Source organism: Zootoca vivipara, chromosome 5 (genome assembly GCF_963506605.1).
Source record: "Zootoca vivipara chromosome 5, rZooViv1.1, whole genome shotgun sequence".
Taxonomy (NCBI): Eukaryota; Metazoa; Chordata; class Lepidosauria; order Squamata; family Lacertidae; genus Zootoca; species Zootoca vivipara.
The window spans coordinates 65929131-65956718 of NC_083280.1; the positions used below are offsets into that span (position 1 = coordinate 65929131).

A 27588-nucleotide genomic window follows, 5' to 3' on the forward strand; every position below is an offset into this window, starting at 1 on the left:
TGCTCAACAGCCAAAAAAACAAAGTGCTGCACCAGCAAGTACAAAATAACCCCTCTGCAGTGCCACAAATCCAACTCAATGGTGTAACATTGGAAAATATCAATCACTTCTACCTGGGCACTTATCTTTCCTCAAGGGTCGACATTGATGCCAAAATCCAGCATCGTCTGAGCTTTGTGGGTGTGGCTTTCTCCTGATTGAAGTGCAGAGTGTTTGAGGACCAGGGCATTCTCAGGGAAACCAAAATGCTCGTTTACAAAGCTATTGTACTACCAACCTTACTGTATGCTTGTGAAACATGGACCACTTATAAACGCCATCTCAAACTCCTCAAAAGATCACTTTGGAAGACAGACAAACTAATGTCAGTGTACTGGAAGAAGCCAAGATCACCAGTGTTGAAGCAATGATTCTTCAACATCAACTTCATTGGACTGGTCATGTTGTGTGGATGCCTGATTATAGTCTTCCAAAGCTATTACTTTATTCCGAACTAAAAAAAAAAAAGTGTAATGCTGGTAGTCAACAAAAGAGATTTAAAGACTGTCTCAATGCAATTTTTTTAAAAATGTAGTATAAACACCAACAATTGGGAAACACTTGCCTGCAAGCGCTCCAAGTGGAGAACAGCCTTTACCAAAGGTGTCATGGGCTTTGAGAACACTCAAACTCAGGGCGCAAGGGAGCAAAATGCTAAGAGGAAGGCACACTTAGCAAATCCCCACCATAATCAACTCCTGCCAGGAAACCAATGTCCCCACTGTAGAAGGAAATGTGGATCTAAAATTGGCCTCAACAGTCACTTACGAACTCATTATTAAAACTGTGTTTATGCAAGATGATCTCACTAGACTATGAATGATTGCCAAAGAAATAGTAGAAGAAGAAGTTTCCCTTCTCTCTCTCTCGACAGAGGGTGACCAAAGCAGTTTCTGTGCCAAAACCCTGACTGAAATATGTCCAGGGAAATTCCAAATATATGGTAACCCTAATGGAATATATGCAGTATATATGACTTTTGTAACATTTTATTTGTACTTCAGCATCAGATGAAATATATCAGGGTATATTTTCTTAGGAGCATCCAGCCCCCATAAAAAATCGGCATGCTGCCATTCAGGAATATACTTATGGAAAACCAAATTAGAGATTCGAGGAAGCAACAACTGAATGTCCTTTCTGTTTTCTATAATATCATGTCCAGCATACCACACAGCAGTTGGCACAACCATGTCTTCGATTTTATAGAATGGAGGAGTGGTCTGTGGATGAAAATATCAGAATGATTAAAATGGGTTTCATCAACCAATCCGATGGTTTGTATGCAGTGTCATCAAAATTATGGGGAAATGGTTCCTTGAGCATTAGTTTCAACTTTTCTTTCCCAATGTATTAATGAATCTGTCATAAATTTGTGCAGGGTTTATTCCTAAACCTTTTCTTCTTCTTCTTTTGTGATGCACTAAGTTCAATGAGAGTTAATCCTAAATAAATATGCAGCTTTAACACATTGAAATCAATGACAAATCCCCATCACCACAACCCTTATAATTACCGTATTGTATATAGCTTTGTTCTTACTGCCATAGTCAAAATATTTCAGTTCTTTTGATTTAAAAACCTATAAAAGAAGGGGGAAAGTACTGAATTTTCAAATTTTTAATGCTGACATATTTTTATCATACACATAGATTTAAAAATTGTCAATATGAATAGCCAGAACCCTGTCCCCAATCCCTATAAATCTGTGGAAACTTTTCTTTAAATAGATAGATGTGAAACTTTATTCTTGTGATTATATTGGTTGTATTTCATGGCTATAGGTAGCCATCCTACGCTGCTACAGGAGGAAAGAGGAGGAGGAGGAGGAGGAGGAGGAGGAGGAGGAGAAGAAGAAGAAGAAGAAGAAGAAGAAGAAGAAGAAGAAGAAGAAGAAGAAGAAGAAAAAGAAAAAGAAGAAGAAGAAGATATAGTCAAGAAAGATCTTGCTTTAAATTTTCGAACAATTAAATAAACTATTTTGTCTTGAATTTCTTTGTACACTTAAAGAGTGCAGTCTGTGATGGATTGCTAGACTGTTTTCATAATTTTGTGTGCAGTTTCATGAGAATATATTATTATTTTATCTTGAAAACTTTTCATATGTATGGTATCTGATGCAATCTGTTTTTACCAATATTTTGCATACTTTGGAAATGAATAAGTAAATGATACTGAAACTTGTATAAAATCATTTCAAAAATCAATCCTTAATGTTCCCAATCCTAGTAATAGCCAAACTATGTAAGGTAATGAGAAATTGCAGTGTGCAAATTCAAACTTCATGATCACTTCAAATATAATAAATAAAAAATCACTTTAGGTTTGAAGTTTAAGAACATATTCTTTAGACAATGAAATAGAAAAGTTTCTCTTTATTTCTTCTTTTTCATGACCCAATTTAAGGATATTTACTTTTGCTTTCATTTGCATGTTATTATTGCCAATTTCTAAATCTTTAGGCACATATATATCATATATCACATGTAACCGGGCAACTACACCAGCAATAATTCAGAGCAACAAAGCTCCTGTGCATGGCAGTTTGTCATATACCATTTATTGCTATATTGTTTTTCATTTACTGTAACTTTCCTGTCACCTTCTGAAAATCAAAAAAAAGAAAACTCTTAAATATCCACACACATTAAGCATTCATTTGTACATCAAATGAGCTCTGAATTTAGAAATAAGGGAAAATATAAATTAAATCCCACCTGGGCCAAGTGGATGATGTTTTTTACAGAAGCAAAATCGGGAAGAATTCCAAAATACACATCTGCTCGACTCTGGATTGGGGAAAAATAAGAAGAATATAACTATCTTTTGGAATCGTCTCTGATTATACTGAGGAAGGAGATAGATGAATTGCACTATAAAAACATCACCAGCATCATAGCAATGGAACATACATATACCTTGAGAAAGGGAAAGGGATATTACATAGAAAAGCATCCATCTCAGGAAAGATGTGGTTGTGAGTTTCCTGCTCCTTTTCCTCCTACTCTTCACAGTTCTGTTCTACTTCTGTTTGTATGAGGGTAGAATTGGCATTTGGCAGTGTCAGCACAATATAGGGAGTGCCCCATAAGTGGCATGAGGGAAGAATTAACCACAGCCACCTGCAAGCTCAGTGTTAGGTATCAGCCTGGTAGGAATCTGCACCGTGGTTGCCCAGTGAGGAAAAGTTAAACACTGGCTGACTTCAATGGAACAGGTTTGGGGTGGTCCAAACCCAGCAGACCCATTCCATCAATATGGGGCTCGTGGAATGATCAACTGATACTGGGACCCAAGGCCATTCCAACCTGTACCCTGTCTGCTGCTGTCAATAAAAATTTGGCTTGATTTTATACTATCATCATTGCACTCAGAACAACAAAAATCAGAGGGGGGGAACATATAGTTTATCCATTCTGTAATGTTCCAGGGTCTCTTCCACAAAGATTCTTCTCAATTCCCCTCAATTGTAGCTGCAACATGTACAGACTTGGTCACTCAATTACACATTAATACACTCCGATCCTATACATGCATAATGTGAAGCATGTACTATTGAACTCCATCATATTAGTTACTCAATAGTCATACTTTGGATTTCATTGTTAATTTATCCTTATACACTGTATTAGAATAAAATATATTGCTGTTGGGGGGACTGGAGTATAGTGTTTAATATATTTAGCAAAATAAAGAGTCAACATAGGGACGCGGGTGGCACTGTGGGTTAAACCACTGAGCCTAGGGCTTGCCGATCAGAAGGTCAGTGGTTCGAATCCCTGCGACGGGGTGAGCTCCCGTTGCTTGGTCCCAGCTCCTGCCAACCTAGCAGTTTGAAAGCACGTCAAAGTGCAAGTAGATAAATAGGGACCGCTCCGGCGGGAAGGTAAACTGTGTTTCCATGTGCTGTTCTGGTTCTCCAGAAGTGGCTTTGTCATGCTGGCCACATGACCTGGAAGCTGTATGCCGGCTCCCTCGGCCAATAACGCGAGGTGAGCACCACAACCCCAGAGTCAGTCACGACTGGACCTAATGGTCAGGGGTCCCTTTACCTTTAAAGAGTCAACATACCACGTTTAAGTTATTTTGATTGCATCCAGCGATCAGGAAAACACTTTGGATACAAAATTGATCTATTACGGGATAACTGCACAGCTTGGCATTCAGTTTTTTCAGTTTGTTATTAAAAACGACAAATTCTTTCTTCCCCCATATCAGCTGTAAAATAAACACACAGAGAGATCTTGGTGAGTCTCTTTAGGATTAATTTCCAAGCAAAGCAGGTATTGTTAAGTATATGGGAGTTGAAGCAAGACCCAAGGCAGTGATTTTTTGAGGCTTCAGCAACAGACTCCGGAAAACATGGAAATGGGTCAGATTTATATACACTTCAACTGCCCCCACCCCCTGGCAATAGCCACCTAGTGCATGATCGGCTGTTTTGTGCCAGGCAGTGAATGACAATGCAGGCCTCAAAAGTCTGGCATGCATGGTGATGCGGACTCAAGCTCAGAGCAGGAGATACCAAGGAACATATATAGCATCTTGCATGATGCTCCCCCCCCCCCCCAAGCTTGAGTAATGAAATGCCCATATCACTGAGCTGACTATATACACTTTAAAAACCTATGAGAAATACCTACTCTTATAAATCCATCAGGAAGATTGAAAAATAGCACAAGAGGTCCACTGGTGTCCACGAAAGTATAGATAGGAGCCAAAGCCATGAAGAGCTTGACTTTCTGAGCAAGCTGTGGCAAGAGTGAAAAGGCAATTAAACCTGCCAAAGAGAAAGAATTCCAGAATTCAGCAGCTATAAACCAGAGTCAATATGCACACTCAGTCTTTGGTTCTGTTATACTGGGGAATGGTCTTATCCTAGGCGAAGAGCACATTCATGTGTGCTCAATCCAGGTGTCTCAAGGTAGGGCTGAGAAAGACTCCCATCGGATACCCAGGAAAGCTGCTGCCGGTCAGTGTTGACAATGCTGAGCTAGAGTGACCAAGCGTCTGACTTGGTACTGCAGCTCTCTATGTTCCTATATACTTGTCTGCAACCAGTTTGGAGAGGCCTCAAAACCAGAGGCCTCAAAACCAACACCAAAAAAGCTCTCTTAAATTCCTGCTTGTTGTTGCTTCAATCTGAATTATTAGATTTGAAGTATATCTGTGATGCGAAATTTGGATTGTAAGAAGGTTTTAAAATTAAGGGCTCAAGGAGTAAATAGATTCCATTCATTTCATATTACTTACCAAGTGTCCCACCCTGAGACACACTGAGAAAATACAATCCTTCTTGCTTAGTTTTCTGCAGGATGAAATTTATTGTTGCGGGAATATCATATATCGCAATTTCATGGAAGCTGTAAGACATTACACGAACAAAATGCAAGTGAAGTTTTCTCCCCTTACCTTCATGTGATGTTGCATTAGTAGGGCACACTATTAGAGGTATGTATGGACTCTGCCCCAAATAATGAGGTGAATTGGGGTGATTTGGGCTGTGATCTCCCATTCCTAAATGCAATTGTGCCTTTAAAAAGAATGTTAAGTGAGTTAAACGTGTGGTTGTCCATCCACCACTGCCCCATTGACATCTTTGTATTGCTCCAGGTGGACCCAGCCCCAGGCAATCTAGGGCTTCATCTACACATTCCCAGCAATCCCATATTGGCCTGATTCAGTTCAGGATCTAGGATTCATCCACAGCAAATGCACAGTCCTAGTTATGATCCTAATCTACATCTCAGAGCTCTACAAATTCAGCCTGCATGAATATAGAGAAAGTCATGAATTTTGCCATGTTAATATACACTCTAAAAATAACAAGAAAAGGAACCACAGTCCACCATTTCCCGTCTTTGGGAAGTCTTTCCAGGAGTGAAGCACTTCTGACACAACAGAAGGAAAAAAGATATATTGGTATCAGTTGTACTTCAGAGGCATTAATTATTACAATTGTCTCAACTATCCAAGTTGTCCCTTTATACCTGAAATTCCAAAATTCTTCCTGGTCAATTGACAGGGTCTTGTGTCTTCTAGACCAGCTGGTCCCTCTAATATTTATTATCCAAACATCATAGCCAGCATCTGCTAGAGCAAATCCCAGGCTATTGTTGGCAATATTTGCAATCCAGAGTCTACCTTCACCCAAAACACCATGTACCAGTAAAACAACTGGCCTAGGACCTGGGGGGGGGGACAAGAAAAGGGGCATTAGATAATATTGTAGACAATCTACATTTTAGATAGTTTCTGTTCACTTCATCAACATTGTGTGTTGTGATGATCTCTTCTAGTCCAGAATAGATACAATTATGTATATGACAGAGATAATTACTTCTAACTAGGTGATGTGCCATGGCTGTCCCACCTTTTGGCACTATTTAACAATAGTTTGGTTGGCCCTACTGATATGCAGAGTGAGGCAGTTCTACAGGTAGCAGAGGATCTGGAGCTGGAAGTTGGAAGAGAGAGCTGAAGCATAATTATCATGTGACTTGCCCTGCTGCTCCCAACCCTGTTAACCTAAGATGCTGTCCCTTGACTTGTCTTAATGGCTTCTGTACATGGAATGGATTGGAGAGGGCTGTTGGCCCATCAAGCAGCAAAATGTCTTGAGCAGGGTCTGACTCCATGGCATAAATAAATCATTTATTCATGCCACCTCGTAGTGATTGGCTCAGAAATAAGGTAGGGAAAGACAAAAAGGTGTTAGGCTGAGCTCAGATAGGAGAAACTGGGCAGAAGATGGTACCCCTTTCCTGCAATTAAATCACCATTTATGCACACACACAAAAGCTTAACCCAAGCACTTCATTCTTACTCAATGTCACACAGAGACATAGACACCAGAGCTTGGAAAGTCTTTCTAGAAAATAAACTAATCCTAGTTCAAGTACAACATGACCAGAAAGAAACTTGTTCCACCCTACATTTGTCAAATTGCAAAATGAACTAGTTCAGTTCATGTTTGGTTCAGAGTTCAATTCAAATTATCCTTGGCATTTTTCCTCAGTTTCAATGCTTTAAGCTGCTGTGCTGCCATATAAAATATATGTAAGAAGACTAAGATCACATCAAAACACACACAGTGGAATGTGACTTATTGTCTTCATTCATTCCGAATCTTAAAGTCCAAAGAGTCTAAAGCATTAAAAGACAAGAAAGAAAAGAAAGGACTTGAATATGAATTAGAATTTTTTGAAAAATTGTACCCCCAAATGAAGTTAATTCACTTTCAGTCCACCCAGCAATTATGGCAACTACTGTCAGGTGTAGTTAAAAGATTTTTGAACTAATTCAGTGAACTTTACTTAACTAAGCTACAGTAGTTAATTCTAAGCATTTAAAAGCACACATTTGTTTTCTCTGGGCTATGTGGAATCCTATAAAAATTACTTGTCTTCATAGAACTGTGCATTCCATAAGGAATTCTGTTTGCTTGCAAGTAGTAGCCATCCTCTGTCAGGATTTCATGCTCTTCACTGGGGTATCCCCAATATTGGATTATTTCATTCTGCAAGAACAAAGAAATTCTCATCAAATTGAGACATTTATTCTAAATCTAGATGTGCTACAGGGGATTCTAGTTACAATGGTGCTGAGGGAAAGAGAAAAAAATTCTGGATCCTGCCTTCCTCCCCTGTTGGGTGTAATGAACAAAAGCAACCAGGAGGAGATACCCATACACCATGTATTAAGCATTAAACAGAACATGTCATTTAACCTTGGGGTCAGCTAAATTAATCCATTATAATCCATCAAGCCCTCTTTGGGGTAACATAGGCAGGCCTAGAAATCCTTCTGTGAAAAGCAAATGCTATCAGTTAAAAGAATTATGTACAAATTATTTTGTCCTATCAATAGCCTGTTGTTTTCAAATGCATCTGAACAAGCAACTCACAAGAGTCATAAATTCTTGGGGATTCAAGTGCCGTTTCCTTAGGAATTCTTCTGACTCGGTTGTCTGTTGGTTTAAGGACACCACTGCCAAAAACAGCCACATTGCTGACCTGTGTAAAACAATATCTGTTGCTTCAAACTCCTTAGCAAAAATGGGAAGTCTTTGTGCACCGAGCCCAAAAACCCAACCCCCATGGAAATAAAAGCACAGTGGAGACAGAATTCAGTTTAAAGGTTAATGTGCAAATTTTGGCCACAACTTTATTGAATACACAAGTGTGACTGGTATTGGCTTAGGCATTGGTATCAAACTATAACTGGCTCCTGCCCACCCTGCAGGAACCTGGAAGGGTAAACAACCAGCAGGTGGAGCTCCATCAATGTATATTGACTGGTGCTCACCCCTGGGATTCCCAGGTGTCCTGGCATGTCCCTAGCCCCTCCCCGGGCTTCAGACGAGATCCATAACCCCGGATTTCTTTAACGGATACCCTATTAATTGGAGGGGGCAGGTGATGGCCACACCTCCACTCCCCACATTCCCCTAAACCAATGCCTAACCGCAAAACCTTACAAAGTTGTGACGATTGCTAAGAGGTAAGCAAAAATCAAGTGGCCACAGCCAATCTGCCACATTGGAAAAATTCCTACCCGGCCCCGTTCTAAAACAGCTGACCAACTGAAGTCCAAAGCAAGGCCAGACATGACCTAACTAATGGGTGGATGGGCGGGTGTTCACCAGCACGAAGCAAGAGAGGGTCCCCATGTCGCGCCACCAAATAAATACCCCCAACCCTCAACCTTGCCACGTTGTCAATTGGCTAAAGGCCAGCAGCATAATTGTGGCACCACCGGCTGGAACAGGGCAAAGCCCCACCCACAAGCCGGTTGGGGAAGAGTTCCAGGGCCGTGCACAACATGGACCCTCTGTTAGGAGGATCCAACTTCTTAAAATGGTCCTTTAAAAAATCAGTGATGCTCTTCCAGTCGGAACACACTGGAGTGTGGTTTTGGCACCTCTCAGATAACAGTAAAAACTTACTGTCACAGTTCAGTGGGGAGTTCTGGCCCCTATTTTCTTTGCGAAAAAAGCACTATGGCAAAGGCACACAGAACTTAAACTCACAGCTGTACATGGAAGTGCACGTTAATTCTGCGTCCAGGGCTGCTGTCTACCAGCTCCGTTTGCCAAGCCAGCTGCAACACAACCTCGCTGCGCACTGTCTCTCCAGAGTGGTAAATGCTCTGCTTATCTCCCACTTGGACTACTGCTATGGCTCTACGTGGGGATACCTTTGAAGATGACTCAGAAACGATAACTAATCCAGAATCCAGCAGCCAGACTGGTAACTAAGAAAAGCCACTGCGGCCATATAAAACCAGTCCTACATAAGCTACCCTGACTCCCAGTACATTTCTGAGCACAATTCAAAGTGTTGGTGCTGATCTTTAAAGCCCTAAACAGATTCGGCCATTACTGGGAGAAGTGTAGTTACAAGGAACCAGGTATAGGGCTTTCTTGGTAATGGCGCCCACCCTGTTTATCATATGAAAAACAGATAAACAACTATTTGACTTTTAGATGACATCGGAAGGCTTTGCTGTTTAGGGAAGTTTTTAATGGTTGATGTTGTGATGTGTTTTTAATATTTTCTTGGGAGGTGCCCATAGTGCTTGGGTAACCCAATTATATGGGTGGCAATTAATTAATAAATTCATTGCTATTTTATTTTATTTTTATTAAGAGCTGGGCTGGAAGGAACAAGGACTGAAAAGGTGTGGCCAGAGCAGAGTTAGAAACCACAGAAGCTGGGAGGTTGATCATGTTGAAGGTATTTTTGAAAACAAAATTAAACATTTGTTATAAGTTTGCAACTGTTTCAAGCTTTCTTCACGAATACGAGGAACAGCACATATGCAACCCACCACACAGCGAACAAACCTGAGCTCACTCAGAGCCCCCGTCATGAGGAAACTTTCCAACATTGAAACATACACACATAACTGTCAACCCTGAGCTCCTTTCCCACACCCGCTGCCCCACAATGAAACCATATTCTCCTTATGGAGGAAGGGCAGGCTACAAATGCAATGAAGAAAATAATATATAAATAATTCTGCACACATTTATTCAGTTTGTGGTTCCCCCATGGCTGCATCAGTTCCCTGCCAGCAGACTTTGTGCAAGTAGCCTTAATTTCTACTGGATGTCTAACTCTGTTAAATGCAAGCTATTAAAATGTAAGACTAAGGTATGTCACCAGAAAAGAAATGAAAAAGATAAATGGAAGAAAAGATTTTTTGCTTACCTGCTCCTGTTCATCAATAGCAACCACATCTCCAATACACACTGAAGAAGACCTAGGTTGTAATAAACTGCAAATAATATGTTCACTTTCATCAGCTACTATATAATTATGCAACACGTCTTTCTGGTAACAGATGCAAAACAAGCAAAATTGTTAAGACAAAAGGATTATCACACACCCATGATGGCAAGTCTGCACAAAGCATTAAAATGTACATTGCACTTCCTTGATTATTTTAAAAAATGTAACCCACCTGAAGATTTATTTTTAAATTAGTGACATATAATTTGTATATCTACATTTATTTATTTTTGTCATGTGTGCGTTGTCATCATTATTTTGTATTCCATGTACACCCGCAAGATGTATTCAAACTAAACCCATTGAAATGAACAGGGTTAAGTTATTCATACCCCTTAGTCGGCCTACTCTGAGTAGAACTAACATTGATTCAATCTATAAATAATAGCTTGTTGTTGTTGTTGCTAATTTTTGTGCTCCAAGAGCAATTGAGTGACATGCCAGAGCCAAATGAATTACATTTCATTCCAGCTCGCACCTACACTGTGTGTGTGTGTGTGTGTGCAGTTGCAGTTAATTATTATTTTATTTACTGCATTTATTTTTCCATGCTTTCTTCCAGGGAACTCCAGATGGCATACATGGTTCTCCCTTTCCCCATTTAATCCCCACAACAACCCTGTGAGGAAGGTTAGGCTGAGAGAGGACATCGTCATGGTCACCCAGTGAGCATCATGGCCCAGTGGAGATTTGAACCTTATTTCCTGCCCCTTGGGAAGCACGGGGTGGTGGGGGAGGAGGATGGTTGGAGCAGAGAGGAGGACAGTGGCAAGCCGTCAGGGCTCCCAGATGAGGAACAGTGAGAGGAGCGGCAAACTCGGTGACTGCCCCTGGGCAGCAAAAGCCCTAGCTATGCCACTATCTTGGTCCAAAATAGACTGATTTACAGGGAAGAGTTGAAGGCAATACAGTTGTTGTTGTTGTTGTTGTTGTTGTTGTTGTTGTTGTTGTTGTTGTTGTTGTTGGAATTTATATATTGCCCTATACCTGGAGATCTCAGGGTAGTTCACAGAACAAAATCAAAATATAAAACCACAACATATATAATCAAAATAAAAACAAGCCAATAACCCCCACCCCCCAAAAAAACAACCCCACGTTTTAAAAGGGCATAGGTTAAAAAGGAACTTTTTTGTCTGGCGCCTAAAGGTATATAATGAAGGTGCCAGGTGAACTTCCCTGGGGAGAGCATTCCACTTCCTGTGTTGCCACCCTCCTGACCTCTCGAGGAGGAGGCACACGAAGAAGGGCCTCAGAAGATGACGTCAGGGTCCTGGTAGGTTCATATGGAAAGAGGTGATCCTTGAGGTATTGCGGTCCTGAACTGTTTAGGGTTTTATAGGTCAAAACCAGTACTTAGAATTGGGCCCAGAAACTAATTGGTAGCCGGTACAGTTACACCAGGATCAGTGTAATATGCTCAAACCGTCTTGCTCTGGTGAGCAACAAGGCACTATTTGCACTAGGTGAAGTTTGCAAACCATCTACAGAGGCAGCCCATCTCCCACCCATCTTGCCTAGGGAACCACCCACTAAGAGTGTCTCTGTCTTATCTGGATTGAGTTTCAGTTTGTTGGCTCTCATTCAGTCCATTACCAAAGCAGGACACTGGTCCAGCACTTCCACTCCCTCACCTGCAGATGTAAAGGGGAAATAGAGCTGAGTGTCATCAGCATTCTGCTGAGAACGTACTTCAGATCTCCAGATAACCCCACCCAGCAGTTTCATGTAGATGTTACACAATGTGGGGGATAGGATTGAGCCCCGAGTGACCCTACGTTGAAGGTTCCACGGGGCTGAAAAGCATTCCCCAAGCAACACCCTCTGGGAACGACTATCCAAGTAGGACTGGAACCACCACAAAGCAGTGCCACCCACCCCTAGTTCGGAGAGTCGCTCCAGAAGGATATCATAGTCAATGGTATCAAAAGCTGCTGAGAGGGCGAAAAGAATTAACAGGGACATGTTTGCATTGTCTCTTTCTTGACAGAGGTCATCATACGGGGTGACCAAAGGAGTTTCTATGCCAAAACCGGTCCTAAACCCTGATTGAAAAGGACTATGGCCATGTTGAAAGCCTTAGTAGAAATCCAAGAGTCAGCTGCACTCACTCCAGTTTTGAGGAGGGAACCCACAGAACTTGTTTATGCTCACAATTCCCCATTGAGCAATGGCACATAGCCAAAATCCTGCCTCCTAGTGTAACCTCTAAATGGGACAGAGATGCCTGTATTTAATAAGAACATAATAAAAGCCTGCTAGATTAGGTCAGTGGCTGACAGGAGCTTACCTTCAACAGCTCACTTGCTAGCTGCCTTGCGAAATCAGAGTCCCGGAGAGCTTCTTGCAGTGCTTTACTTCAATCAATGAAACCAACGTTGCTCAGAATGATGCTCCTGTCTCCTCCCTGCCTGTTACCTCCTAGTCCTCAGACCCCTCCTGCCGTCTACGGTGGCTTCTAAGGAAATCACCTTGTGCCTGTTTAGTTTTCTGCTCTGAGACCTGAAGGGCAAGCCTGGGGAAAGGAGGGGGCTCTAGCATACTCTCCAAAGTATGCCACTTGGCTGCTGTACGGTTTCTAATACATCTGACCCCTGTCCCTGTTCAGGGCTGGAGAACCTGCTATCTCATGCCTGTTCTTCATCACCCATTATTTCCCAGCTCCTTTCTTCTTCTGGGGTGTGTTCAGTTTCAGATCACCATAGTCTTGGTTCCATACTCCTTTCCATACTCCTGCAAGGGGGATTCATTCTTCCATCAGGTTTCAAAAGGGGCTATTGACCCCCTTCGCTCTGAGGTTAAGAACCTCTAATCTACAAAGATCTCTGCCAAATGAGAACAACAGGTAATATCTAAGTTGTGCCTAAAAGATAATGTGGTTGCAGAAAGAATTATGCTTTTGTAATGCATGATCAATGAATTCTACCATCAATTGTATCAGTGCAAACAGGTAGATTTAATTTTATGGTGAGCAATACGTAGTTAACAAATTGATCACATATACACATTATACAGACCTATTGCAGTATCTACAGTCACATGGAATTAAGGTTGGCATATTCCCAACAGTGAAAATCCAGACAGAAAGGTTGTTGAGTTTTTTTGTGTGTTTTTTTGCAAATTCACCAAAGATTTTTTAAGGGAGATATCCCAAAACCACAAGTCCGACATGGGTTGCCATACACCCGGATTTTCCTGGACATTTTAGCAATTTCTGCTTGGACACTGCTTCCAATTGCAGTGTTCTGGATACGTCCAGCAAATTCCCGACATAGGGCAACCCTAATGGAATATATGCAGTATATATGACTTTTGTAACATTTTATTTGTACTTCAGCATCAGATGAAATATATCAGGGTATAGTTTCTTTGGAGCATCCAGACCCCATAAAAAATCGGCATGCTGCCATTCAGGAATATACTTATGGAAAACCAAATTAGAGATTCGAGGAAGCAAAAGCTTAATGTCCTTTCTGTTTGACATAATATCATGTCCAGCATACCACACAGCAGTTGGCACAACCATGTCTTCGATTTGATAGAATGGAGGAGTGGTCTGTGGATGGAAATATCAGAATGATTAAAATGGATTCCACCTACCAATCTTAGATTTTTACATTTTCTTGACCTCCCGATGGTTCACATGCAGTAGCATCAAAATTATGGGGAAATGGTTCCTTGAGCATTAGTTTGACTTATGTGTGAAGGTTGACTGGCTAGAGTATAGGCTATACCAACATTGTGAAATGTAACATTGAGGATCTGCATCAGGATGAATGTGCATGTCTGCTAAAGTGGGCAATGGTTCAGCTTAGTACCTGGATTGTCTTGCATGCAAGGGGGGAGCAGGGTTTTGAAAGCTGCACATATGACTTCAGCTTAAAAGCTATCAGAATATTTCTTTGCCACAGACAGCTTTCTGGGTCATGTGGCCAGCATGTCTAAACTGCTTCTGGCGCAATGGAACATCGCAACAGGAACCAGAGTGCACAGAAACGCCCATTTACCTTCCCGCCGCAGTGGTACCTATTTATCTACTTGTACTGGAGTGCTTTCGAACTGTTAGATTGACAGGGGCTGGGGCAGAGCAACAGGAGCTCAGCCCATCGCACAGATTCGAACCGCCAACCTTCTGAACGGCAAGGTCAAGAGGCTCAGTGGTTTAGACCACAGCGCCACCCTCGTCCTCCACATATATGGACACACACAAACACACATATTCTGAGCATGAGCAGCTTTACATTTAAAAAAGCACTTGAAAAATAGAACCATCAAGACTAAAAGAAAGAACTGAAATTGCTTCTGCTGCTCTAGGGCTAAAAATATTTACTTCCCATGCTGGCCGAGGTACTGGAGTCAGGCTGGTTTGCCACTGCCTGCAATATCAGGTGCTCTTTAGGTGATCATTTGGGCTGTGGAATCCAGGACCTCAGCCATGTGGTCCAGGCATGGCTGCACAAGGAATAGTGGGAAGCATCAAGGGTTTACCAGGAGAGGGATGGGATCTAGGTTTACAATGTTGGTATCCATCTGTCTTGGAAGAGAATGGAGTGCATTTCCAGGGATGAAGTCCAACCAGTGCATTAGCAGTGCCAAAGTGACCTCCCTGGGGCACAGGCTTGGGTGGTGGGTATGGGGGTCCTGGGCTGGCCAGACAACAAGACATTTTTCTCGTCCTCACTGATGTGGTCCCAAGGAAGCAGAGCCATGCATTTGGCACCAGTTTGGCTGAAGAAGTTGTTGGAAGGAGGCATACAAGGCCCCACCCAACCGTAACTGGATTTGTGCAGAGTTTACTCCTTAGCCTTTTCTTTTCTTTTTGGGGTGACCCACTAAGTCCAATGCAGAGGCGTAACAAGCCCAGGTGGTACCCAGTGCAGAATTTTTTTGTCACCCCCCCCCCCCACATGGCTCTGGCTCTGGTGAAAAGTGAAAAACATGAATTGCAAAAAAAAACACCACTAGAGCTTACAGAACAAAACCAACTTCAGATATGAAATCAGCATTGAAAGAACATATAAGAACAGTTAAAAAATCTCATGCAACAGAAAATAAATAAAATGTTCCCCAGTGGGGGGCACCGACTGTCACCTCCCCTCCAGGGTGGCACCCGGGGTGACCCACCCCCATCGCCCCCCCTTGCTATGCCACTCGTCCAATGAGAGTTAATCCCAAATAAATATGCAGCTTTAACACATTGAAATCTATGACACATTTCAATCGCCACAACCCTTATAATTACCGTATTGTATATAGCTTTGTTCTTGCTGCCATAGTCAAAATATTTCAGTTCTCTTGATTTAAAAACCTATAAAATAAAGGGGAAAGTACAGAATTTTCAAATGTTTTATGCTGACATATTTATAAAGTACACATAGATTAAAAATTGGTAATATGAATTGTCAGAACCCTGTCCCCAATCCCTACACAATTGATGATAATGATAATGATAGTAATAATAGTAATAATGTGGTATAATATGGTATGGTAAAGGTAAAAAAAAAGTGTAAAGGACCCCTGGACAGTTAGGTCCAGTCAAAGGTGACTATGGGGTTGCGGCGCTCATCTCACTTCCAGGCCGCGGGAGACGGAGTTTGTCCACATACAGTTTTCCGGGTCATGTGGCCAGAAGGACTAAACCGCTACTGGTGCACGGAGGACCGTGATGAGTGCCAGAGTGCATGGAAACGCCGTTTACCTTCCCACCGCAGAGGTACCTATTTATCTACTTGCACTGGCAAATATGGTATAATATGATTATATAGTCAACAAAGATCTTGCTATAAATTTCAAGCAATTGAAATATAGGTTAACTATTTTGTTGTGATTTTCTTTGTACACATAAAGAGCACAACCAATCAAGGCAGTCTATGATGGATTACTAGACTGTTTTCATAAATCTGTGTGTGGTTTCATAAGAATATATTATTATTTTATCTTGAAACCTTTTCATATTTATCTGTTTTTTAATACAATCTGTTTTTTCCAATATTTTGCATACTTTGCAAATAAATAAGTATATATATCATATATCACAATTAAATGGGCAACTACACCAGTAATAATTCAGAGCAACAAAGCTCCTGTGCGTGGCAGTTTGTCATATACCATTTATTGCTATACAGTATTGTTTTTCATTTACTGTAACTTTCCTGTCACCTTCTGAAAATTAAAAGAAGAAAACCCTTAAATATCCACACACATTAAGCATTCATTTGTACATCAACTGAGCTCTGAATTTTGAAATAAGGAAAAATATGCATTGAACCCCACCTGGGCCAAGTGGATGATGTTTTTTACAGAAGCAAAATCAGGAAGAATTCCAGTATACACATCAACGCGGCTCTGGATTGGAGGGAAATAATAAGAATGTAACTATCTTTTAAACTATTCTGAGGAAGGAAATGGGTGAATTGCACTAGCAAAAACATCACAAGCATCAGAGCAATACAACACACATACATTAGTTTGCCGACCCCTGATTTAACCCATTCACATTCTTTGAAGCTCCATCTTTGGTAAAATGTTTTGTTTGTTTGTTCTTCCTTTTCTTCTTCCTCTGTTCTCCTCTCCACTGTTCTGTTCTACTTCTTCTGGTTCCCCAAAGTCTTTTTTATATTTCCTCATAAAGGATTTGGCCTTCATCAGTTCAGTGCAACATTGTTTTTTCCCTTTGTATGTGAATGAAATCCCTTGCAGAAATTCCCATCGAAATTCAATGCCTTTCGATTTTCTTTCTTTCTCAACCTGCTTGGCACTTCGTTGAGGTTATCTCGACCTTTCTGGCAGTGAAAGTATGCCTTCCTTTGTTAGGCAAAGATGGTTGTATGAGAGCAGAGGTGGCATTGGGCGAGGTCAACATAGTATAGGGAGTGCCCCATAAGTGGCCTGAGGGAAGAATTAACCACAACCACCTACAAGCTCAGTGTTAGGTATCAGCCTGGTAGGAATCTGCACCGCGGTTGCCCAGTGAGGCCTTGTTTGTTTGGCTTTCACCCCAGCAAAGTTAAACACATGGAACAGGTTTGGGGTGGTCCAAACCCAGCAGACCCATTCCATCAATATGGGGCTCGTGGGATGATGAACTGATACTGGGACCCAAGGCCATTCCAACCCTGTCTGCTGCTGTCAATAAAAATTTGGCTTGATTTTATACCATCATCATTGCTCTCAAAACAACAAAAACCAAAGAAAACAACAAAAACCATATAGTTTATCCATTCTGTAATGTTCCACGGTCTCTTCCATAAAGATTCTTCTCAATTCCTATCAATTGTAGCTGCAACATGTACAGACTTGGTCACTCAATTACACATTTAGGGCTCCAATCCTATACATGCATAATGTGAAGCGTGTACTATTGAACTACATCATATTAAAAAATTAGGACCTTGAAGACCAACTTTAAAAAGTAGGACCTTAAAGACCAACTAAGTTTTTATTTTGGTATTTTATTTTATTTTTATTTTGGTATGAGCTTTCGTGTGCATGCACACTTCTTCAGATACACATATTAATACATCATATTTGTTACTCAATTGTCATGCTTAGGATTTCATTGTTAATTTATCTTTATCTATTAGAATAAAATATATTGCTATTGGGGGGACTGGAGTATGGCGTTTTATCAATATATTTAGCAAAATAAAGCTCAACATACCACATTTAAATTATTTGGATTGCACCCACTGATCAGGAAAACAATTTGGATACAAATCTCATCAATTACTGGATAACTACACAGCTCGGCATTCAGTCTTCTCTGTTTGTTATTAAGAATGACAAATTCTTTCTTTCCCCATATCAGCTGTAAAATAAAACACAGAGAGCTCTTGGTGAGTCTCTTTAGGATTAATTTCCTAAAGCAATACCAGGTATCCAAGCAAGACCCAAAGCAGTTATTCAACTTAAAGGTTTTATTAAGGCTTCAGCAACAGACTGGGGAAAACAGGGAAGCCCCTCCACCCCAGTGCATGATTGGCTGCTTTGTGCCAGGCAGCGAATGACAATGCATACCTCAAAAGTATGAAATGCATGGTGATGAGGACTCAAGCTCAGAGCAGGAGACACCAAGGAACATATATAACATCTTGCATGACGCCCCCCTCCCAAAGCTTGAGGAATGAAGTGCCCATATCATTGAGCTGATTATACACACTTTAAAAACCAATGAGAAATACCTACTCTGATAAATCCATCAGGAAAATTGAAAAGTAGCACTGCAGGTCCACTGGTCTCCACAAATGTGTAGGTAGGAGCCAAAGCCATGAAGAGCTTGACTTTCTGAGCAAGCTGTGGTCTGAGTGAAAAAGCAATTAAACCTGCCAAAGAGAAAGAATTCCAGAATTCAGCAGCTATTCCAGATATACCACAGCCAATATGCACACTGAGTCTTTGGGTCTCTCATACTGGGGAATTGTCTTACCATAGTAAAAGAGTACATTCATATGATCAGGGCATCAGTACAGGTGTTTGAAGATAGGGCTGAGAAAGACTACTGTAGGATACTCAGGAAAGCTGCCGCCAGTCAGTGTTGACAATGCTGAACTACATGAACCAATGGTTTGACTTGTACTACAGATCTCTGTATTCCTATACAGTGGTGCCTCGCTAGACGAAACTAATTCGTTCCACGACTCAATACGTCCAACGAAAATTTCATCTAGCGAGGCACCGTTTCCCATAGGAATGCATTAAAAGTCAATTAATGCGTTCCTATGGGCTCCGGGGGACTGGCGGCAGTGGCGGCACTTGCTCTCTTGGCTCGGGGAAGGCACTGCCTGCCTTTCCTGAGCCAAGAAAGCAAGCGCTGCTGCTGCCAACGACAGAGCAGGATCGGACGAATCTTCAGAAGCTTCGTCGGATCCGGCTCTGTCGGTTGGGATGGGGGAAAGGCGAAGGAATGATCCTGCGCCTTTCCCCCACCGCCCCCAAGCCAGTGCCCGAGCCGAAGTGCGGCGCTGCGGCCAGGGGCTTTTCGCCGTCTGCCTCCCCCTTGGCTCGGGGAAGGCAAACGGCGAAAAGCCCCCACAGCGTCGGACTTTGGCTCCGGGGGACGCTGTGTCGGTCGGTGTGGGGGGAAAGCGGAGTCCGCTTCCCCCACCCCACCCTGACCGCCACAGTGCAGATTGGACGAAGCTTCTCATCCGATGTGCGCTGTGTTGGTCGGGGGGGTGCGGATTCCGCTTTCCCTTCACCCTGCCCGACACAGCGCAGATCGGACGGCTTCCTCGGCTAAGGCAAGCCAGCGGACAGCCGCCTGCCCGCTTGCCTTGGTGGAGGACGGCTTCCTTGGCATGGGACGCGGCCTCGGAGACCTCCGAAGCTGCGCCCCATGCCGGCTGTGCGAGGCGAGGCGGCAGGGGGAGAAGCTCTTCTCCCCGCATTCTTCCCGCACTAGTGTTCCGCTGGTCTCTGCCAGTTGCCCCTCACTGCTCGGGCAACAGGCAGAGACCAGCAGAACACAAAGGGGAACCAGCTGGGGGAAAATAAGGGACAAAATTCGTTAAGCGAGTCGTGGCCACGAAAAAACCTTTCGTTAAGACAGGCAACCTCCGTGCGAAAAAACCTTTTGCTAAGCGGATTTTTCATTAAGCAGGGCATTCGTTAAGTGAGGCACCACTGTATTTTGAATTCTTGATTGTAAGAAGGCTTTAAAAAAGGGACATGGGCAGTAAATAAATTCCATTCATTTCACATTACTTACCAAGCGTCCCACCCTGAGACTGACCGATAAAATACAACCCTTCTTGCTTTGTTTTCTGCAGGATAAAAGTTATTGTTGCTGGAATATCATATATCGCAATTTCATGGAAGCTGTAAGACATTACACGAACAAAATGCAGGTGATATTTTTTCCACTTACCCTCATGTTGCATTAATAGATCACACTATTATATAATGAGGTGAATTGGGGTGATTTGAGCTGTGATCTCCCATTCCTAAATGGGATTCTGACTTTGAAAACATGTTAACAGAATCCCCGACCTCCACCACTTAGTGATTATTGTAATCAAATTATATGTAAATTGTAAAAAAAGCTCTAGGCTATGCCTGTCCAGATGGGGACACAGCTGGGACACCTGGTGAAAGGCACTCTGTAGCATCATAGCCACCTGACTCTTAAGCAAGGATTCAAAAGTACCCCAAGCTACGTACCCACTCCTTCAGAATGGGTATAACCCCATCAAGAGCAGTTTAGGAAACTACCAGTGCCTCCTTGGTTTTAATTAAACATATTGTTGTCCACCCACCTAGCACCCCTTTGACATCTTTGTACTGCTCCAGGTGGGCCCAGCCCCAGGCAATCTAGGGCTTCATCTACACATTCCCAGCAAATTCCAGATTGGCTTGATTCAATTCAGGATCTAAGATATGTCCAGAGCGAATGCACAGTCCTAGTTATGATCTCAGAGCCCCACAAATTCAGTCTGCATGAATATAGAGGAAAGTCATGTATTTTGTCATGTTGATGTTGGCTCCAAAAATAACAATAAAAGGAACCACAATCCACCATTTCCCATCTTTGGGAAGTATTTCCAGGAGTAAAGCACTTCTGACACAACGGAAGGAAAAAAAAGATATATTGGTAGCAGTTGTGCTTCAGAGACAGTTCATTACAATTCTCTCAACTATCCAAGATACAAGTTGTCCCTTTATACCTGAAATTCCAAAATTCTTCTTGGTCAATTGACAGGGTCTTGTGTCTTCTAGACCAGCTGGTCCCTCTAGTATTTATTATCCAAACATCATAGCCAGCATCTGCTAGAGCAAATCCCAGGCTACTGTTGGGAGGATTTACAATCCAGGCCCTACCTTCATTCAAAAGACCATGTACCAGTAAAACAACTGGCCTAGGACCTGGGGAACAAAAAAGGTGGGGGCATTAGATAAGCTTGTAGTCAACCAACCTTTGAGATAATTTCTGTTCACTTCATCAACATAGTGCGATTAAATCACAATGTATGCACACACACTAGTTCAGTACATGTTTGCTTAAGAGTTCAAATTACATTATACTTGACAATTTTTCTTAGCTTTCAGAAGGTTACAAGTTGCTGTGCTGATATAAAAAATATAGGTAAGGAGACTAGATCACATCAAAATACAGTACACAAAGTAGGATGTGACTTAATGTCTTCAACCATTCCGAACTTTAAAATCAAAAGCGTCAAAAGCATAAAAAACAAAAGCAAAAGAATGGACTTGAATATGAATTAGAAATTATTCAAAATTTTACCCCCAAATGAAGTTAATTTACATTTAGTTCACCCAGAAATTATGGAAACTACTGTCAGGTGTAGTTCAATTTTTTTTGAACTGATTCAGCAAATTTCATTTTACTGAACTAATTAATTCTGAGCATTTATAAGCACACATTTGTTTTCTCTGCACTATGTGGATTCCTGCAAATACTTTCCCTTTAAAAAAACCCACTATAAAACCCAGTTACATTCCAAATTACCTGTCTTCCCAGAACTGTGCATTCCATAAGGAATTCTGTTTATTTGTAAGTAATAGCCATCCTCTGTCAGGATTTCATGCTCTTCACTGGGGTATCCCCAATATTGGATTATTTCATTCTGCAAGAACGAAGAATTGCTTAGACCTTTATTCTAAATCTAGAGTTGCTACATGGGATTTTAGTTACAATGGTGCTGAGGAGAGGAGAAAAAAAGTCCTAGATCCTCTTCTGGCTGTAACAAAAGCAAACAGGAGGAGCTATTTACACACCATGTAATAAGCATTAAACAGAACATGTCATTTGGCCATGGGATCAGCTAAATCTATCAAGCCCTCTTTGGGGTAACTCAGGGCGGCCTGGAAATCCTCCCGTGAAATGCAAATGCTTTGGGAATATCACTTAAAAGAAATATGTACAAATTATTTTATCCTATCAATAGCCTATTGTTTCCAAATGCATCTGAACAAGCAACTCACAATAGTCATGAATTCTTGGGGATTCAAGTGCCGCTTCCTGAGGAATTCTTCTGACTCGATTGTCTGTTGGATTAAGCACACCACTGCCAAAAACAGCCACATCGCTGACCTGTGTAAAACAATATCTGTTGTTTCAAGCTCCTTAGCAAAGATGGGAGCTTACCTGTTCTTACCTTTTTTAGAATGGTTCTAGACATGTTGAGGGCAGGGAGCACGATTACAGTTCCAGTGGTGCTGTGCAGGGAAGAAATAATGTATCTCTCTTCTGAAAATATTAGTCACTGAGATGGGTGGTTTGTGGTGAAACACTGAAAAAAGATCTGCCCCGTGAGGAAAAGTCATGGTTATCTCTGAAATAAGGATAAGTGTGCGGGATTCTGAGGGAAGCAGCTTCCTCGTCACTGGGAAAATAATAACCATTTTTGCTGGACATGGCATTCTTGATGTCGTTCGGACAGGTAATGGCCCCAGTTTGCACCACATGAGTAAGAACTTTCCCATAGTATGTGAGTTTCCTCATATCACTTCAAGCCCCAAATTGCCTTGGTGCATGATTAAGGGACTGGCTCATACATGGCTGTAAATTATAGGGCATCTCCCATTGAACATGGATAATCTCTTGCTGAGCTTTTGTTTGTTTATTGAGCGTTTGTTTGTTGAACTACATTGCCCAACTTACTGGAGGCTGAAGGAGCAACACAGTCTGAACTACACTTCCAGAAAACCTCCATGAAATGCAAACAAAATGCTTACTATGGCCAGTGCTTTTTTCTAGTCGGAACACACTGGAATGTGGTTCTAGCACCTCTCAGGTAAGAACTTACTGTCACAACTTCATGGTGAGAGTCGAAGCAAAATAAAAAATTCCTTCAGTAGCACTTCATGGTGAGTTTGACATTTTTTTTGGGGGGGGGGGGAGGAAGCACTATGGCAAAGGCTCACAGAACTTAAACCCATTAAAGTGAAATGGCTAGCCCCTCACCCGAAAGGTTGAGTCCCAAACTGAAGGAGAGCACCAATTGTGCAAATGAAGCAATGTCACAGCACACCAGCTCAGGTAGAAAATGAGATGGCTATGAAGATAATGAAAATTTGGGCTGTGTGGTATCAGCTGGACACCTGAACCAAAGATAATAGGGGATTTGTTGGAAATATGCCCCACAGAACTTGTTGGGACTTTCTTTGAATAAGCAGGCATGGGGGCAGACAACAAATCAGATGAGGAATTAATAACACCAAATAGCATGCTGGGAAATAGAGTTCTCATTGGAGTCTGAAGATGCTGGGAATTCCTGTTCCCAGGACCACTGGAACAGAAGAGTCTGCTGCTGGCTGGGATACTGGGAAATGGGGTCTGCAACACTCCATGACTCAATCAATTAAACTGTGTGGGCCTGGCTAACATGTTTGCAATTTATTTTAAAATGGTACAACACACTTTAAACTTGCATTGGTAGTGTGTAAATCCTACTATTATATACAATGGGATGCAAGTCTGTTAATTTTTTCCTTGATTTTACTTCAATAAAATGGGGTCACGAAGAGTCGGACACGACTAAACGACTAAACAACAACAACAACTTCAATACAGGAATGCAGAACTCTGTTAAATGTACAACTTAAGAATGCAAGCCAATAAAATGCAAGACAAAAGTTATGTCAGCAAAATATAAATTGAAAAGATACATGGGATAAAGTATTTTTTTTCTTACCTGTTCCTGTTCATCAGTAGCGACCTGATCTCAAATAGACACTGCAGAAGACCTAGGTTGTAATCAGCTACAGAGAACAGTATCTGTTTCATCATACACTGTTGGAGCAGATGCAGAGCAATAAAAAAGGTTTCAAAAAAATATCATCACACACTGAGCATGTGCCTAGTGATAAGGCAGGTCTGTACAAAGCACTGAAATGCATATTGCAATTCCTTGTTTTATTAAAAAAATGTAACCCACTTAGATATTTATTTTTAGATTTTATATTGTATATATACAGTTTTTAAATGTGGTTTTAACTGAGAATGTGGTTTTTAGTGATTAAATTTATGTAAACAAATAGCTATTTATTTATTAATACCACCATTGCTTCTTTGCAATTTCCTTCCTGGGCTCCATCTAGATTAAACCTAGACACTTCAAGTTTCATTTTTTCCGAATGACCTCCACTTTAGGAAACAGAGTGGGGGAGGGGGGACGGAATGAAAACCAATACACAGAGCTAGGTCTTAATTTTGTATGGCATATTCTGAGTAGTTTAGCCTGTGGGGGCAGAAACATTTTATTGTGTTTTTATTCTTTTGTTGGGAGCCACCCAGAGTGTGTGGGGCAACCCAATTATATAGGCAGCATTAGGGTGATGACTTTTTTATAACCTCATTTCCCTGTATCATAATTTGATGAGCTTTCATTAAAGATTAGATAAAATCTTACTTTCAAAGAGATTTGATAAAAAAAAACCTCACGCACAAAATGATTTAAAAAATTTATTTATCAGTTTTTTGACCATTTTTGAAGCCACTATAAGCAGATATAAAACTGAACCCAAGCTTTAGAGTCACATGTATACAACATTATATAGGGCCATCAAACACACAAGGAAGCTTTTTTTTTAGCTGCAGTAACAGTATAGATGCCGCTAGAGGACAATGTTTTGCTACCTCTCCTGTAGGTTCTTTTCCCAGCATGTCCGGCAGGGTCTGCTGGCTGAGTTTTGAGGTCCCAAAAAGGGGCTTTTACCTTGCGCAGGTGTGACATTTGTATACCCTATGTTGCTAAGAACACTCCCCATTGTGGAATGTGGTGTTGTGTCCAAATTTGATACGAAATATATAAAGAATTGTTAATACAATTTTATGAAATGGTAAAACGGCATACAAAAAAATTAAAAACGGTTTGTGCGTAACCTTTTTAAATATTTCACTGGAATATACCTCATTTTAGTCATTAATAGGCAAACGTTCATCCATTTGTGCTACAGGAAATAATTTTTGACGGAAACAATGAAAAAGCCATCACCCTAAGGCAGCATATAAACAATAAAATTATTATTAACCATTTTTATCAGCCTAATCTCCCCAAGTCTGACTGCTGAAGGGCAGCTCAGCCAACATGCTTTCCAAAGCATCTTTCTGATTATATCCTAATCCAGTTTCAGGACTGATTTAAAGTGCCCAAATCTGGCAAAGCCCATGAAAGGTTTATAGTGGGGGACTTCTGGGGCAGACACCTGGTGAGCAAGCTGACTCCTCATCTCTCCAGATGAAGGGGTAACTTCATGAGGAATTTTAAAGGGGCATTGACGGCACCGTGTCCTTGTTCTGGAAGTTACCAGGGTGCCTAGAGTGCACAAAAAGAGCCTCTGCCCATCACAAGGAGTACTGCAGGGCACCATCCGAGACAGGTAGAAGGGGCTGTGCAGGGACTCCATTGCTGATTCCTCAGGAGTAGCTGTGTTAGGTTGCTTGTGGAGTGGCTGTCTTTCCTCTTCTACCCATTTAAATTAGCGAACAGCAAGCAGCAATACAAATCTGCGTACGGGGTCTAAATAACTTTGTAAAGTAACATATAGCCTTGGTGAAAGGGCGTGGTGAATGACGCAGGAAGATTTTCTCTAAGAACATTTGATACGACGATCTCTACCCCCAATTTCTCTTGTGGATTACAATCATGCCGAAAGGAGCTTGATGATTTAAATGGATTGTATGCTGATTTTAGAGGAATTGCAATAAATTTGGCTTGCTGAAGAAAGGAGCGGTTAGAAGGATATAAACTTGATCTCATATTCTTATTGTTCAATTTAGGGAATAGTGCAAGTATAACTATTATTCACTTGTATGGTGCATTAATAGAGAGCTCTGCTCAAAATACAAGCTATGCTTAAATACAGGTTTAATCAAGAGACAAAAAAATAGTGAGATTAATTGGAAGTCATTTTTAATATTTTTAATATTCCTTTGATTATACGTCTTGAAAAATTACCATTAGTGGGTGTTATTATTATTTTTGTATTGTATATTGTATATTCTTTGCTAGTTTGTGTGAAAATTTGTTTAATATGTATTTTGCGTGTTATTATGTTTGTTCTATAATTTTAAACAATAAAGATATATATATATATTTTAAAAAGTTGCTGCAACAGGGGAAAAAATACACCATCAAAAGCAGACTGATGGTTGTTCCTGCTCCTCGCCAACAGTCTCAATTTCAACTGGACGCTGCAGAAGTGTTGAAGGGAATTTAGCTCCATATGTTTTGTGAATAATTATGGTGATGTGCAGTACCTGTAACCTTGACACCATTACACATTCAACCTCTGAAATATGTTGGTTACGCACCTGATCTATGAGGCCTATGTGGATTTTGTAAGTGATTAATTGTGGGTGTAATCCTACACACATTTACCTGGTAATAATAGGGTTGCCAGACTCAATAGAGGACGGGACTTCTGTGCCTTTAATTGCCCTGCTCTCTTTTGAGTCTGGAAACCTTAAAGAGTAACCAGCAGACCCTTTGCTTAGAAATTAAACAATATCTGTTGTTTCAAACTGCTTAGCAAAGATAGGAAGTCCTTTTTAAAATGGTTCTAGACGTGCTGAGGGCAGGGAGCACGATTACAGTTCCAGTGGTGGTGTGCAGGGAAGAAATAAAGTATCTCTCTTCTGAAAATATTAGTCACTGAGATGGATGGTTTGTGGGGAAACACTGAAAAAAGAACTGCCTCATGAGGAAAAGTCATGGCTATTTCTGAAATAAGGGTAAGCATGCTGGATTCTGAGGGAAGCAGCTTCCTGGTCACTGGGAAAACAATATATCCATTTTTGTTAGACATGGCATTCTTGAGGTGATTTGGACAGATAATTTGCACCTCATGAGTAAGAACTTTCCCACAGTATGTGAGTTTCTTCACATCACTTCAAGGCCCAAATTGCCTCAATCAAGTGGCTTCATTGAAGATAGAGCACAAAGAAAGTGCAGAATAAAGGTACTGGCTGTGGTAAATTATAGGGCATCTCCCATTGAACATGGAGAATCTCTTGCTGAGCTTTTGTTTGGTGCAAGGATTACTTGAACAAGGTTGCCCAACTTAATGGAGGCTGAAGGAACAACTACACTTCCAGAAAGACTCCATGAAGTGTAAACAAAATTTGAAAGAATCCTGTGTAAAATTTTAATATTTGCAAGAATATTATTTCTGTGAATGAACTTCTAAAATAATAATAATAATAATTTATCATATTGTTTTGTTTTGTTTTTATTAAGAGCTGGGCTGGAAGGAACAAGGACTGAAAAGGTGTGGCCAGAGCAGAATGAGAAAC

The 27588-nt window shown here is 41.2% G+C and overlaps 2 protein-coding genes across 2 annotated transcripts; both read right to left on the reverse strand.

Moving 5' to 3' along the window:
* Window positions 1-1028: 1028 nt before the first annotated feature.
* Window positions 1029-8047, reverse strand: LOC118096414 (lipase member M-like). The gene is made up of 9 exons (XM_035138226.1): window positions 7946-8047; window positions 7441-7558; window positions 6030-6228; window positions 5293-5402; window positions 4683-4819; window positions 4111-4257; window positions 2757-2828; window positions 1556-1621; window positions 1029-1262 (listed from the first exon to the last, which is right to left on the reverse strand). Exons 1-9 carry the CDS (start codon window positions 8045-8047, stop codon window positions 1029-1031), a joined length of 1185 nt encoding a protein of 394 aa, XP_034994117.1.
* Window positions 8048-13656: 5609 nt separating this feature from the next.
* On the reverse strand, window positions 13657-22376 carry LOC118096238 (lipase member M-like). Its single transcript, XM_035137783.1, has 9 exons — window positions 22275-22376; window positions 21799-21916; window positions 20996-21194; window positions 20041-20150; window positions 18519-18655; window positions 17995-18141; window positions 16608-16679; window positions 15577-15642; window positions 13657-13890 (listed from the first exon to the last, which is right to left on the reverse strand). Exons 1-9 carry the CDS (start codon window positions 22374-22376, stop codon window positions 13657-13659), a joined length of 1185 nt encoding a protein of 394 aa, XP_034993674.1.
* Between the last annotated feature and the right edge of the window lie 5212 nt (window positions 22377-27588).

Coding starts and splice junctions, on each gene's coding strand:
- LOC118096414 (XM_035138226.1), bottom strand. CDS start 8,047: ATGTGGCTGTTTTTGGCAGTGGTGTCCTTAAACCAACAGACAACCGAG. Junction 7,559..7,945: donor CCCAAGAATTTATGACTCTT/GTGAGTTGCTTG, acceptor TTGTTCTTGCAG/AATGAAATAATCCAATATTG. Junction 2,829..4,110: donor ATCAAAATAACTTAAACGTG/GTATGTTGACTC, acceptor TCCCCAATCCAG/AGTCGAGCAGATGTGTATTT.
- LOC118096238 (XM_035137783.1), bottom strand. CDS start 22,376: ATGTGGCTGTTTTTGGCAGTGGTGTGCTTAATCCAACAGACAATCGAG. Junction 18,656..20,040: donor GTCTCAGGGTGGGACGCTTG/GTAAGTAATGTG, acceptor TCTCTTTGGCAG/GTTTAATTGCTTTTTCACTC. Junction 18,142..18,518: donor TTCCTGATGGATTTATCAGA/GTAGGTATTTCT, acceptor TTTATTTTACAG/CTGATATGGGGAAAGAAAGA.